Source organism: Sardina pilchardus, chromosome 15, assembly GCF_963854185.1.
Source record: "Sardina pilchardus chromosome 15, fSarPil1.1, whole genome shotgun sequence".
Classification (NCBI taxonomy): Eukaryota; Metazoa; Chordata; class Actinopteri; order Clupeiformes; family Clupeidae; genus Sardina; species Sardina pilchardus.
In genome coordinates, this window is record NC_085008.1 from 14,507,620 (window position 1) to 14,522,619 (window position 15,000).

Genomic DNA, 15,000 nt, shown 5'->3' on the forward strand with positions numbered 1-15,000 from the left:
GGTTGAAGTGCTAGAGAAGGTTAATTATCTTCTGCCCGTCAGATCAATACACTATTTCACAGTGCCCAAGTCTGCTATTCACAACAAAAATTAGCATTACTCGGACATAACCATTCGTACATCAATAAACACAGACACACAGTGAAAAATATAACCCACAAGTTTTATTGACGGTTGATGTTTCTGATAAAACTTTACACAAAATGAATGCAGGTTACTCAGTCTTGATGGATGTATCTGCCCAAATCCATGAAAAGAAAGGTCTTGCGAACATGTGTTTTTCCTCGGTATAAAAGAGTAGTTGACAGACAGAAAATATCCAGAGGATGTTCTGATTGGCCCTCGTCATTGATATGCTATGGCTCAAAAAAACAGTCATGGAAACCTTTCAGAGGGTTTCTGGGAAATCCCATTGATAAAATAGGGCCTGTGTATACCACACCATCCTGAGCATTACTGAGAATAAACTGACTGATGGCAAAGGTGTGTTTCAAGTTTGATGCTAAAGCTGAAGTACAGTACGCACACACACACACACACACATTCTTTTACATGTAGTGGCAAATAAAATAATAATAATAATCATAATCATAAAAAAACAAACAAACAAAACAAAAAAAAGATACAAAGTATACAAAGTTTTCCCATGGTAAACAAAAAAAATGGTTATGCATAAATATAGATCAGGCTGTTCAACAGTGCAGTAACCTTGATGTTCAGAATTGCAGAATCCATGTGATGTAGCACCAGAGGCTGAGAGAGAGATGCTCTTTTGGGGACTGGACCCTTGTGAGAGTTTACATTGATTCCCAGCAAAAAGGCTGTTCTGTTTTCCAGTCCCCAGCACTGGGAAATGCAGTATAGAATTCTATTCCAGCACGGGTCCCTGAATCTCACATTTGTCACTGTTTATAAAAGCACAAGTGTTATTTGAGCTCTGCACTCCTGGGCCAAGAGAGTGGAAGCATTACTTAAACAGCGTTATTTATCGCATCGGGCGTCCCTGTGATTGGTTAACGATGCCATCTGACTAGTCTGTGATTGGTTCTTTTTTTTTATCTGAGCAAAACAAAGTCATCAGCACTTCAAGGCCTTCAATGTTGTGTTTACAAGTAAGTGTTTTTGGCAGCCGTGATTCTCTTCAGACAATTTTTTTTCCTTTCACTTTAAAATATACAATTTAATTTTCAAGAAGCAAGTTTGGTATAATAATGGTTTTCAGCATCGAGACATTACAAGAGACAGACACAAACACATAACAAAGAAACAAAGGGAAAAAACACTCTTAAAATGTCACTGTTGCAATCAAGAATCGAGACTGCATTTTCTATTAGTACAGCGGAAGAGTTGGAATTATTTAGCACCTTTTCTCTCCTTGAGAAAAAAACATATGAAGTCAGGTGAAATCTGACCTAATGGATGTCATCGTTTGTCAATGAGGTTCAGTGCTTGCCTGTGCGTGTCCCCCGTCTGTAATGAGTAGTGGAATCTTTTTCAGCCTTTTTTTGTTTCAAAAAGCAAAGACGTTTACAAGTACCTGTGATTTGAGGCTTCCATGGTGAGACTCGCTGAATGTCGTTTACATGCTTAACGTTTTTAAGGCTTAAGGTGGTCTACATGCCACAGAACAGAACAAGGGGGTACTCAACCTGCTCTTCAGAACGTCAGCGGTCATTTATGAGCTACATTACTGCTACGCTCACCCAGCATTGGACGTAACCTGCTGCCATTTTGTCGAAGATCTCCCTGATAAAAACTCAAAGAGCAGTTTTCAGTGCATGATAATAAAATACAACTGCAGAACCATGGGACTGCTGTCCGATGACAACTGTCACATTGACTATACAGGGCGGAGCCCAAAAGGCCCCCTGCTGTTCATACACAGTACAGCGACGGCGTGACCGATACCAGGAGCAGAGGAGTTGAGGTAACAGACAGGGGACAGCACAGGAAACAAAACATGGAACAGTACAAATCTGTCGAGATTTTCACCCCCCCTCCCACCCTTTACAGTTATCCATATTCTACTTCCTCTGGAAACCTGAAATGTTGTGAGTGACTATTGCTGCAGTCCTTCGTGTGAATGTTTTTTTTTTCCTTAAACAGTACAATACATTAACATATATAGAATACTGAATGAAGCAAGAGACTAATCTTTCACCCCAGTGTGGAACGAGATTACAGAAAGGCGAGTGGCTCTTAGGACCATCTCTGACAGGTTCTAACTTGTCATAAACATGCTTCTTTTGTACAAATTTGCCCCGAAAACCACTTCTTTAAGTTGTAAACTTCTGTACTTTTTTTTCCTTCTCAATCAACAACAACATTCTCTTTACCTTAAAACTTCAAACCCCCCCTCACACAATAATTCCGCACGATTAGCCTTCAGCTAAGACTGTGCAACTGTGCGTCGTGGTGTATTATCGACTTAAAAAATGTCAGCTCTTTCCTCGCTGTCAAAAAGCGGTCACGTGTAGAAGCCACATGACCTGTCTGTAATCTGCTTCATTTGGTATTGAAGGGGGTTCAAGGAGGTGGGGGTTGGGGACGGGGTCTGTGGGTGGATAAACGAGGGATTAGGGTGACAAATAAAAGAGCAAAAACAAACAAACAAACAAAAAAAGTGGTAGGTGGTCGACTCAGTTTTTTTGGGCCACTGCGCCCTGTTTGGGTAGTATAAAGTATCAGGGTGAAGGTGGTGGGGGTTGGAGGTTGGGGGTTGGTGGTTGGAGGTTGGGGGGGTGAGGGGGGTGGCAGTCCTGAGCCCGTTGGGGGCTGGGCGTGGGTGAGGGCGGGGCTCAGTGCAGGTGGATGTGCAGCTTGATGCGCAGCGCGTCGCCGATCTCGCCCAGCAGGTAGTCGTTGTCGTGCTGCTCCTCCAGCTGCCGCAGCTGGCGCGGGCCGAACAGCGGCAGGCTGGCGATCTCCACCCGGTAGGAGCCGGCCGGCGGCGTCTTGCGCCCCAGCCGCAGCACGCTCTTGCCGTCGCGGCGCTCCTGCAGCCGGAAGTAGTCGGCGTGGCCGTGGCCGGCGTGCGTGATGACGTAGCGCACGTGGCGCTCCAGGGGCTCCAGCGCCGGCAGCAGCTCCAGCAGAGGCTCGCGGTTCTGCAGCGACGCCAGGCTCAGGTTCATGGGGATGGCCTCCTGGATGTCCACGCTGGCCATGCTCACCTGCTGCTCCTGCAACACACACACACACACACACACACACACATTTTCATTTGGGCTAGAAATCGACATGTATCAAGACACGTTGGGACGGAGTTCGGCAGTGATATAGGTAGTGGGAAGCTCTGTCAAGGCAGAGACTCTGAAATGGGTGAGACCTCTCCAGTGAAGTGAAATTGAATAAACCAATCACATGCTACCAGTGTTAAATCTTTGTTTATCTGTCTATCTTTTATAAATTAACTTCTATCTATCTATCTATCTCTCTCTCTCTCTCTCTCTCTCTCTCTATCTATCTATCTATCTATCTATCTATCTATCTATCTATCTATCTAATCAGCAGTGAGTGTGCTCCTACAGTTTCACTGAAACTAGCCAGCGACACAAAGCTAACAAGCAGCAGGTGTGCTGGGGACAGCTGATTTGGATCAAAGTGTGCCGGTGCCGGTTCTGGAGCGCGGCCGTACCTGCTTGTCAGCCGCGTTTCGCCGGTGGCGTCCGTTCTTGCCGGCGTCTCCATTGATCTTGCACTCGTAGCAGGCCTCTGGAGAGAGACTGTCTTCCCCATCGCCCTCAGGGTTGAACTGGCCCGGGAAGCCTGCTCCTGTGATACAGTGCCTGAGGGAGGAAGAGGAGAGAGACAGAGCAAAAGGAGGAGAGAGAGAGAGAGAGAGGGAGGGAGGGAGAGATGACGAAATGATACAAAAGAGCGAGAGAAAGAACACGGCGAAGGAGGGTGGAGAGGAGAGGACAGACGAGACACAACAGGACAAAAAGAAAAAAATTAGACCGAGATAACAACCAGCTGATAATCAGGCAGCAGAGGATTATAAACATACGACTCAATCTGTTCCAACTGCAGGTCTGTTGGATGCTATCAGTGTTATTGCATTTGGCAGTATTTTACGGTGTTTTACAGTATTTTACAGCATTTTTACGGTAACACATCCATATGTGCTCTTCATCATTACAGCCAAATCTCCAGGCGGCCCCTGGTTGGGTCCTCACCCTTGTCCTGCTCTGAAGTAGCCCCCGGGGCAGCCGCACAGGTAGCCTCCGTCGGTGTTGGAGCAGCCGAAGCTGCACGGGTTGCTGCCCATGGAGCACTCGTTGACGTCCTGGCAGCCGCCCTGCTCGAAGTCGAAGCCGGACGGGCACACGCACTTGAAGCTGCCCAGGGTGTTGTAGCAGGAGGCCGAGCCGCACAACTGGTTGCCTGCGCACTCGTTCTCATCTGGACAGGAGAATGGACACACACACAGGGGCTAATATTACACACTGAGTGCACGTTGTCACCAAGCCGTAATACATGCATTCCTTCCGTATTGCTGATTTGTATGTGGGAGACACACAGACATTGCTAGACAAAGACAAAAAGAAGAAATGGAGAAACCAGGGAGGACAGTTCAAGACAGAAAGACAGAAGCAGATGTGCAGGACAGACAGACAGACAGACAGACAGACAAACAGACAGAAAGACAGACAAACAGACAGACAAACAGACAGGCAAACAGACAGACAGACAGACAGACGGACTAGTGTTGGTTTGGTGACCGGTTGGCGCTGTTGACCGGTTGCCGGGCACAGCTCGGCGGAGTGAGGGTGACTCACCCACGCACTGGTTCCACTGGTAGTGCTGCACGTAGCCCTGAGGGCAGCCGCAGCGGAAGCCTCCCATCATGTTCTGGCAGCCGTGCTGGCACCGGTGGTTCCCGCCACACTCGTCCACATCTGAGGACACAACACGCACGGTAAAGTCACTCTCTCATGCTCTATATAACCTCCAAGACCATTCACTATACATGTTCCTATTCACAGTAACACATACAGTGTGTATGTGACAAAAATGTCCCACACCAGAACATGGACAAGACAACTCCTACTCAATAATACTAGCAAGGGTTGCAAGGTCAATGCCAAAGTCAAGATCAGGTTTCTTGAGATGTGTTGAGAAATGTTTTTGTACATTTTTTTTAGTGTGCTAATCTTGTCAGGTCATGTCATGAACACTGTGTTGGCTTGTATTGCTTTTGTTTGTGTTGTTGCTATTCTAGTTGTTGTTGTTGTTGTTGTTGTTGTTGTTGATGATGATGAGTGAGCCCACCTTCACACTCGTGGCCTGTGTTGTCCAGGGAGAAGCCCTTCTGACAGTCACAGTTGAAGCTGCCCGGGGTGTTGGTGCAGGATGCACGCGAGCCACACGTGTTGGACTGGCTACATTCATTATTGTCTGTAGGGAGAGAAAGAGAGAGAGACAGAGAGAGAGAGAGAGAGAGAGAGAGAGAGAAGAGGGAGGGAGAGACAGGAAACAAGAAACAATAAAAATGGGTAAGGAGACAGTGACAGAAAAAATAAAAAGGGTTAGGAGGAAATCAAGAGAGTGAGGGAAGGAGGATGAAAGTGAAAGGACAAAAAGAAGGAGAAGTGAAATAGAGAAGTAATTGAAAAGAGGGATAAACAGAAGGGTAGAAGAAACAAATACAGTGTCACGGAGATGAAGATGGAGCGGGGGAATAAAAACAGCACACAAAAGAAAGAGTAAATAATCAGCAGACCACTCCGAGCTGTTTAGATTTCTGAGCAACACTCGTCTCTCTCCATGGCAACCCCCCCCCCCCCCTCGATCCCGCTTACCGATACACGCCGTCTGGTGCTGTGTGAAGCCTGGAGGACACTTGCAGGTGAAGCCCCCGATGGTGTTCACACACAGGAACTGGCAGTTGTGTTGCTTGGTGGAGCACTCGTCCAAATCTAGGGGGGTGGTCAAGGAAACATTTCAGTCTAAGCAAGCCTGTTCCTAATGAGTAGACTTCAGGCCAACATGGAGGGGATGCGGTTTTATGAGAGAGCTGGTCTTATAAACGGAGTCTCTCCCGCCCGAAAATCAATTCCAGGATTGGCAAAGGGGAGACGGAAAAGAGTTTCACTCTCTGGCCTTTGTTTTTGTCCTCATTAAATTCTACTCCTTAACAACTCTTTCACACAAGCTAAAGTTCCTTTGAACAGGGAATCAGATGCACTAGATGTTGTGTGAATAGGGATATGCTGTGACTCTCTGGACGGGGCTGATGTTCTCACCTTTGCAGGACTTGCCGTCGGGCTGCAGGTTGTAGCCTCTTGGACAGGAGCACAGGTAGCTGCCCTCAGTGTTCTTGCACAGGAAGTTGCACGGCTTGGGAGATTGCGAGCACTCGTCTGTGTCTGTGAGCCGGCGGGGAGGAAACATAACCCATCACAAGAGGCCCCAAAACAGCAGCAGCATCAGATCAGAGCAACCCATCGCAATGAATACCAAAGCGCCACCTTCTAAACGTGCATAACAATAAATAACAACTTCGGTGTTTAGCAGTATATGGCACAGTGTGTAAGACAGACTGATCTAATGGAGGATACAGTATGAGTGTGACACAGAGTCAATGGCATTGTCTTGGTCAGAGTCAATGTCATTGTGTTGGTCAGTGGAAACGGCTGACCAGTGGAATGCGGCGGAGATGGAGAACGTACCGACGCAGGCGGTGCCGGTGAAGTCGGCGCTGTAGCCCACGTCACAGTGGCAGCGGAACGAGCCGATGGTGTTGATGCACTGGCCGTGCTTGCACAGGTTGGGCATCACCTGGCACTCGTTGATGTCTGGGGCAAAAAGTCACGCAAAAAAAAAGTCAACACACTTTGGCACGACCAGACCCAATTGAGTATTCATGCTGGGAAGATCTACTTCCAACCAGCAATGAAATCAATATGGCTACAGAGGCCAGCCCAGCGCTAGAGGAAATACTGCCTGGTTGCCCGGCTCAGTGAGCTTGTTTGAGTTGGCCACAGTGCCCCGCACTCACCTCCACAGTGCAGTGATTTAACACCTGGTTGCAACACAGAGCCGCATTATAACATTGGAAATAAAGTGCGTGAGCTAGCAGAGGGGTGAGGGGAGTAAATTGCGAGCTCTCACGGCACTAAATGCAACCTGTCCGGTGCACATGTTCACACACGCACGCACGCACGCACGCACGCACGCACACACGCAGGCACACACACACACACAGACACACACAAACACACACACACACACACACACACACACACACACACGTATTCTGTCTTGGATTACATTACACACAAACACACACACCACGTTTCTTCTCAGACACACATCAAAACAAACTCTGTATGTGAATATCAATCTCTCATCTAGTACACACACTCACACACACACACACGTCTCCCTCTCCGGCCTCACCTCGCCCGTCAGTGGTGTACCCTGGTCCCAGCGGGCACATCTTCTTGTAGTGGACGGTGCCGGGCAGCGGGCACAGCTCGCACTGCGGACCCCAGCCGCGGCCGCCGTTGCAGCAGCACTCGGACTTGGTGACGCTGTTGCGGTTGGTGGAGGACTGCTGGCACATGGTCTGGAGCACCTCGGTGAAGCAGAAGCCCTGTCTGTTATCTGAGAGAGAGAGAGAGGACACAGGGCGGCCTGTTAGCATACACACACTCATCCATGTGGAGAAGCTTCACTCGTCATTGCTATGTGCCTGTGCCTGTGTTTGTGTGTGTGTGTGTGTGTGCGTGCGTGCGTGCGTGCGTGCGTGCGTGCGTGCGTGCGTGCGTGCATGTGTGTGTGAACTAAACTGATGCATGATTTCGACTTGAGCATATGTGTATGGGCACGCTAAATCAAGCACATGTGTTTGAGTGTGGACAATTTGCTGTGTGGACAATTGAATGTGTCTGTGTATTTACTGGTGCTGTTTGTATGTCTGCACAAAGTCATCTATGCCACACTGCTGTGCATGTCTTTATTCTGTCTTGTGTGTTTTGGAATGGCTGTGTTGACTGTATCCATCTCTGATTGTGCGTGTGTGTGTGTGTGTTCAGAGTGCAGAGGGTGTGTGTGTATGTCTGTGTGTCTGTGTGTGTGTGTGTCTGTGTGCGTGTGTGTCTGTGTCTGTGTCTGTGTGTGTCTGTGTGAGTGTGTGTGTGTGTCTGTGTGCGTGTGTGTCTGTGTCTGTGTGTGTGTGTGTGTGTGTGTGTGTGTGTAGAGCACAGAGCGTGTTGTTGTGTGTGTGATGGTCCGGCCTCTCGTCTTACCGATGCACTCGGTGCCCGTGGAGCTGGGCTGGAAGCCCTCGTTGCAGTCGCAGCGGTAGCTGCCCACCGTGTTGACACAGCGCCCGTTCTTACAGATGCCAGGCTTGCTGCGACACTCGTTCAGGTCTGCCAGACAGTCGGGAGGGGAGGAAGAGAGAAGGGTGGGGGGGGTTAGGATGAGATTAGACTGGGTGTGTTGTGTTGAGAGAGCGAGGGGGGGGGGGGGCAGCATATGTTATCTAACACACTTTTTCCATCAGTCACAGCATGTGGATTCACGAGCGCCCAGTAGGACATGAGACCTTGCACTGTGTGCATTGCTGCTCATTTCCCTCTGGTTCTTATTGAGATGTTTCTCTTTACCTGTGTCTGAACCCACTCTCATCTCTCCCAGCTTAATGCGCTGGGACTACTTTAGTGAATTGACTTGTCGGGGGCGGGGGAAAGCCAAAATAATGAGCGGTCTGACTTTTTCACTCCGTCTGGCTCTGGGTTTTTTTCCCCTCTCTGTCTTTTTCACACAAATGGAAATGGAAAATCTGAATGCTCTATTGGCAGGAAATATAGGTGGTGCCATGCCAAGGCAATACCAGCAAAAGAACAAAACATGGTGCCCAAATAGGCACGCACACACACACACACACACACACACACTATTCCACTCACCCATGCAGCCATCTCCATCCGGGCGGCGTGTCATGCCAGGCGGGCAGATGCACATGAAGGTTCCGATGAGGTTCTTGCACGCCATGCCTTTGGAGGCACAGTCATCCAGACCCTCCGAGCACTCGTCCTGGTCTGCAGACAACACAGCCATTACAGTAAGCTATTATTCCAACCCCCCCCCTCTCTCAATTCAATTTCAACTCCATAAGCTTTAATGGCATTACTGTGGGTACACCATTGCCAAAGCACAAAATCTATAACTTGATAATAATGCAAAAAAGAACAGAAAAAGAAAATAGGTTAAATTTAGTTAAAACAATCCAGGGACAATATGTGCAATGATCATAATGTAATATAATGACATTCCTTTAAGTAAACAACATTTAAGCAAATGAAGGGAAAACAATAAATGTTAGTGGATAAATTATGATTGACATTCATGTGGTATTCTCTCTCGATATGTGGCAGGAGTATATACACTCAGGCATTTGCATTCTAGGAATGTATTCATCTTTTTTTACCCAGGAAAAATTACTGTATACTTGTTCTTGTCTATTTATGTTAATAAACCCCAGAGAAACATATTATGTTCCTGAGAGATACATTTCTCTATTGTGTTTGTATTTATTAAAACCTGTCAGGAGATGTACTGTATCTCATCCTCCACAACCCCATTACTGCAGTGGGTGCAGAGTTTGTCTACTCAAAGTAGCCAGGTTTGCCTGTGTCAGTGGCAAGGCTATGTTCCTCAACGGTATCCTAATGGGTAGAGTCTAATTTATGATACATTTTCCAGGTCTCTCTCTCTCTCTCTCTCTCTCTCTCTCTCTTGCTCTCTCTTTCTCTCTCTCTCTTACACACACACACACACACACACACACACACACACACACACACACACACACACACACACACACACACACACTGCATGCTGTAAGGGTGATTTTTCAACAACTCTACAGTTGCAATAAATGAGCTATTCTTGTGCTTCTACAGCTACACCAAGGTAATGAGTGTAGACGCCACAAGTGAGTAAGAGTATTATATTACCAAGTGCCAAGAGATTTCTGCCCCCAATTACTCACTACAATGACTCAAAAGTCTCTACAACAACTCAATGACTCAATGCTGTTCCACAAGTACTGTATCTGCTGTTAGTGGAGAGAATTATGTATGATTATCTGACCTTAACTCTATACTGTGAATTGATACGGACTATTTAATATTTCAAACTGAAATGAGAACATATTGACAGGCTGGGTTTAGACTGACTTGTCTGACGAAGTAGTGAAAAACTGATGACACTGAGACCCAATACGTGTGAGCATGTAGTCGCGTTTGTGCGTGTGTGTGTGTGTGTATGTGTGTGTGTGTGCGTGTGTGTGTGTGTGTGCATGTGTGTGTGTGTGTGTGTGTGTGTACGTGTGTGTGTACGTGCATGTGTGTGTGAGGCGTGTGTGAGACTAGGGGGGGTCTCTTCTCACCTCTGCACATCCTGTGGTCGTCACGCAGCACATATCCCGCCGGGCACATGCACTCGTAGGAGCCGAAGGTGTTGACACAGCGGAAGGCACAGAGCAGGGGATTGAGAGCGCACTCGTTTATGTCTGGATGGACAGAAAGAAGAGAGAGAGAGAGAAAGAGAGAACGAGAGAAAGATCGAGAGAAGACAGACGTGACAGTCAGAAAGTGCAGTGGCTCTGCTGGTCATGTATAATGCAAGGGGTGCTTGCTGGGTTTTTGTTATTTTTTGGGGTGGTGCTCGACTTTTGGGAGCTGCTGACCTTCACATGTCATCATGGGCCCAGGTTCAAAGCCCTCCTGACAGGAGCACTCGAAGCCTCCCACCACATTAGTACAGGTGCCGTTCCCACAGGGGTTCCCGAAGGAGCACTCATCAGTGTCTGGACCGGAGCGGAGAAAGAGAAGGAGAGAGATAGAGAGAGAGAGAGAGAGAGAGAGAGAGAGAGAGAGAGAGAGAGAGAGAGAGGAAGGAGGGAGGGAGAGGAGGAGGGAGAGAACAGCAGAAAAGGGAGAAGGAAGTCAGCAACAGCCAGCGCAACAACATGCTGATCAAACAACGGCATCAAATCTCAAGCCTAAATTCGACATCCTCCGTTCCATCTCTGACAGTTGTACCGTTTCCTTCGTAGTCAGCAATGCAGTTATTAATATCTCATTTTTATATTTACTACTGCTATTTTTACAGCCTCCTGCGTGACAATGGGACAAATATAGCCCGCCAACACGGAGATCTGTGCCACTACCACGCTTGCTCACCCACGCAGTTGAGGCCGTTGTAGTCCAGATTATATCCGAAGGGACACTCGCAGCGGAAAGAGCCGTCAGTGTTGATGCATATGCCATTCCCACAGATGCCAGGGTTATCCAAACACTCATTCATGTCTGCAGGAGAGGGGGGGAGAGAGATGGAGGATAAATCGATGGGCAAGGGTGAGACGCTCTACTGAAGATCAATGGTATGACTTTTTTATGAAAAAAGCTGCTTTCGTGGAATTCTGGATCACTTTATAGTGCATAGTATGCATTATCTAAGGAAAAAATGTGAAGTTTCTTAGTCCTATTGATATAGCTTTGAATGATACTCTGTGGAGATTCATTCTATGCTACACTCTGAGGATGGATGTGGAACCGAACAGGTTAGTGATGGTTATGGATATGGGATTTGGCAGATACTTTCGTCCAAAACGACTGAATAAAACAATACAATAGTGAAGTTAACAGTTAAATTCACAAAGACCCAAAACTATCATAGGAACGGAGTGATAACTCCGAGAACTCATTTTACTAGCAAGGAACCACTGTTATGATATGATATGATATGATATGATATGATATGATATATGATACAGTGATATGTGTGACTGTAGATGGGGTGGAGGACAGCCATCTCATCTCCACAGCAGGCAAGAGTCTCACCTTCTCTTCCACCATGCTCCGCATTGGCCACAGTTCCATGACCATAAGGACAGAGGATGTCAAAGGCAGCTGGGGAAACAAGTCAGAACAAAAGGGTTAGCTTAGCTTCCTTAGCTTTACGTATAGCCAGCCACTGCTGTGAACTATGCTATGTTGCGCTATGTGCTATGCTCACCTTCGCCCTCCCGTGGGCACAGTTCGCAGGGGTCTCCCCAGCCCTCGCCGGGCATCTTGCTGCAGCAGCACACGGCCTTGGTGGTGTTGGAGGCCTTGGGCACGGAGCACTTGCCCGCATCGAAACGTGTGAAGCAGTAGCTCTTCCGTGTGTCTAAAGCAGAGAACACACACAGATGGGAGGGGGGTTGTTTTGTTTAATAACATGCAGAGTATATAACTGTAAGAGTTGGGGAGAGACTATATGATTGCTTTCTTTTACAGTAATAGAGAGGTGTGGGGACTCTGATGTCTTACCAAAGCAGCGCCTGCCGTTATCAGAGAGCACGAACCCAGGCGGGCAGACACACTGGAAGCTTCCAGGCGTGTTGGTGCAGGTGCCGAACTGGCAGATGTTGGGCTCGGACTCGCACTCGTTGATGTCTGGACGGACAGAAGAGAAGGAGGGGCAGAAGGTGATGAAGGGGTGAGAGTCAGGTGAGAGTCAGGAGCATCCACAGGGCAGGAGGACAGGGCCGCAGGACGCGCGGGGGCTGCAGTGCGGCAGATGGCCGGTGGGTAGAGGCTGGGCAAGCACGGTCCACCACCCCATACCACACGGCCATGTACCAGGAGACAGCGCCTGTCACCACCCATCCATCCGCCGTCTACCAGCGGTGGCACAAATCTGTCAGGGGTCTGTCTGCTCACATTTTGAGTCCGCTGGCATTGTGTATAGAGCCTCGGAGCTCCTAAAGCTGCATGAATGTTTGATGTGTTGGAGGTGTGTGTGTGTGTGTGTGTGTGTGTGTGTGTGTGTGTGTGTCTCTCTCTCTGTGTGTGTGTGTGTGTGTGTGTGTGTGTGTGTGTATGTGTATGTGTGTGTGTGTGTGTGTGTGTGTGTGTGTGTGTGTGTGTGTGTGTGTGTGTGTGAGTGTGTGTGTGTGTGTGTGTGTGTGTGTGCGTGCGCTGGGTGTCACGGGGATCTCACCGATGCACTGGTCATTCTGCACGGAGTAGCCCGGAGGACAGATGCAGCGGAAAGAGCCGTCCAGGTTCTGACAGGTGCCAGGTGAGCAGGCCCCAGGGAACGTCACACACTCGTTCACATCTAAGACCAAAGGGCGTCAGCATTAACACAGCACAAGGACATCAGCTAATGGACACACAGATGACTCTGCTCTCAAATACTGTAAGCATGGGTCTATTCAGTAGAATAGAACTGAGTAGAATCCAATAGAGTACCGTCATTTCACAACTACTATTAGCCGCGGCTTATACATTGATTGTGCAAAATTTCTTCAGGTTAATACACAGGGGCAGTTAATATGGTACTACTAATATGGTCCTAACACTGTCCTGCGACTTATACACAATGTGGCTAATAGACAGGAAATGACTATAGATAAGAGCCGAGTAGAACAGCTTACCAACACAGGTTTTGCCATCGGCGGTGAGGTCGTAGCCATCGTGGCACAGGCACTGGAAGGAGCCCACGTTGTTGATGCACTGGCCATTCCTACACACCTGACCAGCCTGGGTGCTACACTCATCAATATCTGCACCGGCCAGAGAGAGAGAGAGAGAGAGAGAGAGAGAGGGGGATAGAGAGAGAGATGGGGTGGAGAGGGGAAGGAGAGAGAGGCATGTGGATGGATGAGTGAGTGAGTGAGGGGAGAGATAGACAGAGAGAGAGAGGGGGATAGAGAGAGAGATGGAGTGGAGAGGGGAAGGATAGATAAAGATGGAGGGAGAAAGAGGCATGTGGATGGATGAGTGAGTGAGTGAGTGAGGGGAGAGACAGACAGAGAGAGAGAGAGATGGAATGGAGAAGGGAAGGAAAGATAAAGATGGAGGGAGAAAGAGGCATGTGGATGGATGAGTGAGTGAGGGGAGAGACAGACAGAGAGAGAGGGGGATAGAGAGAGAGATGGAGTGGAGAGGGGAAGGATAGATAAAGATGGAGGGAGAAAGAGGCATGTGGATGGATGAGTGAGTGAGTGAGTGAGGGGAGAAACAGACAGAGAGAGAGAGAGAGAGAGAGAGAGCTATCAGCAGGAGTTCGCATCATCACTTTCACTCTCCCAGCACATCCATATTACTCAGCAGAGGGTATGAGCTGAAGGAGATGACTAATAGGTCCATAAAATGGCGGCACAGAGAGAGAGAGAGAGAGAGAGAGAGAGAGAGAGAGAGAGGGAGAGAGAAAGAGAGAGAGATGAGAGCTCTAAGACTTACCCATGCAGTCATTGTTGTGTGTGAGATCAAAGCCGGGAAAACACAGACAGTTGTAGGAGCCCACCGAGTTCTTGCAGGTCCCGTTGCCACATGGCTGCCTGTCACACTCATCCATGTCTGCCAACACACACACGCACACACACACACACACACACACACACACACACACACACATACACACCCACACACACACACAAGAGAGAGCCAGGGGTGGTTAGACTGATGTGGGACGCGAGAGACGTGACTTCTGCAGCAGTTTGCAACATCTACTGTCTGCCGTGTGGAGGAGCGTCATGCTCACCCATGCACATGGTCTGGTCTGCCGAGGCCTTGAAGCCGTTGCCGCATATGCAGCGGTAGCTGCCCTCCATGTCGATGCACTGGCCCTGGCTGCACACGTTGGGGATCTCCTGACACTCATTGCGGTCTGGCGGCGGGCGGGAGTAAAAAAAAAAAAGACAGAACGTCAGCGCAATGGAGGAGAGGAACAAATGAGACAGCTCGGATGTGCCAAAAGTCATAGAAACTAACTAGGCAACGGGGAATCCAATCTGCCAGGGAAATGTCAGTTCCAACGGGCTGAAACCGCCCGCAAACTTCATTCCCCTGTAATTAGGAGATGGTGTTCCCCCCACTACCCCCCCCCCCCCCCCCCCCCCACACACACACACACACACACACACTCCCCCAGGTCCTGTGCGCGGGGAGCAGACTCACCCTGACACGCCCCACTGGGGGTGAGCTTGTA

The 15,000-nt window shown here is 48.7% G+C and overlaps 1 protein-coding gene across 1 annotated transcript in view; it reads right to left on the minus strand.

Annotated features, from left to right (window-relative positions):
- Positions 1 to 2,005: 2,005 nt before the first annotated feature.
- fbn2b (fibrillin 2b) overlaps positions 2,006 to 15,000 on the minus strand; it is a 61,881-nt gene continuing 48,886 nt past the window's right edge. Inside the window, exons 43-64 of the mRNA XM_062556187.1 lie at positions 14,970 to 15,000; positions 14,554 to 14,679; positions 14,253 to 14,369; positions 13,445 to 13,573; positions 13,006 to 13,125; positions 12,333 to 12,458; positions 12,037 to 12,189; positions 11,862 to 11,930; positions 11,202 to 11,327; positions 10,706 to 10,825; positions 10,406 to 10,528; positions 8,922 to 9,053; positions 8,256 to 8,381; positions 7,405 to 7,611; positions 6,675 to 6,800; positions 6,249 to 6,371; positions 5,805 to 5,921; positions 5,275 to 5,400; positions 4,782 to 4,901; positions 4,179 to 4,404; positions 3,638 to 3,788; positions 2,006 to 3,182 (exon numbers count right to left, since the gene is read on the minus strand). The exon at positions 14,970 to 15,000 is cut by the window's right edge and continues 95 nt beyond it. Of these exons, the coding sequence (XP_062412171.1) occupies positions 2,799 to 3,182; positions 3,638 to 3,788; positions 4,179 to 4,404; positions 4,782 to 4,901; positions 5,275 to 5,400; positions 5,805 to 5,921; positions 6,249 to 6,371; positions 6,675 to 6,800; positions 7,405 to 7,611; positions 8,256 to 8,381; positions 8,922 to 9,053; positions 10,406 to 10,528; positions 10,706 to 10,825; positions 11,202 to 11,327; positions 11,862 to 11,930; positions 12,037 to 12,189; positions 12,333 to 12,458; positions 13,006 to 13,125; positions 13,445 to 13,573; positions 14,253 to 14,369; positions 14,554 to 14,679; positions 14,970 to 15,000 (3,078 nt within the window). The 3' untranslated portion in view covers positions 2,006 to 2,798. The remainder of the gene's footprint in view (positions 3,183 to 3,637; positions 3,789 to 4,178; positions 4,405 to 4,781; positions 4,902 to 5,274; positions 5,401 to 5,804; positions 5,922 to 6,248; positions 6,372 to 6,674; positions 6,801 to 7,404; positions 7,612 to 8,255; positions 8,382 to 8,921; positions 9,054 to 10,405; positions 10,529 to 10,705; positions 10,826 to 11,201; positions 11,328 to 11,861; positions 11,931 to 12,036; positions 12,190 to 12,332; positions 12,459 to 13,005; positions 13,126 to 13,444; positions 13,574 to 14,252; positions 14,370 to 14,553; positions 14,680 to 14,969) is intronic.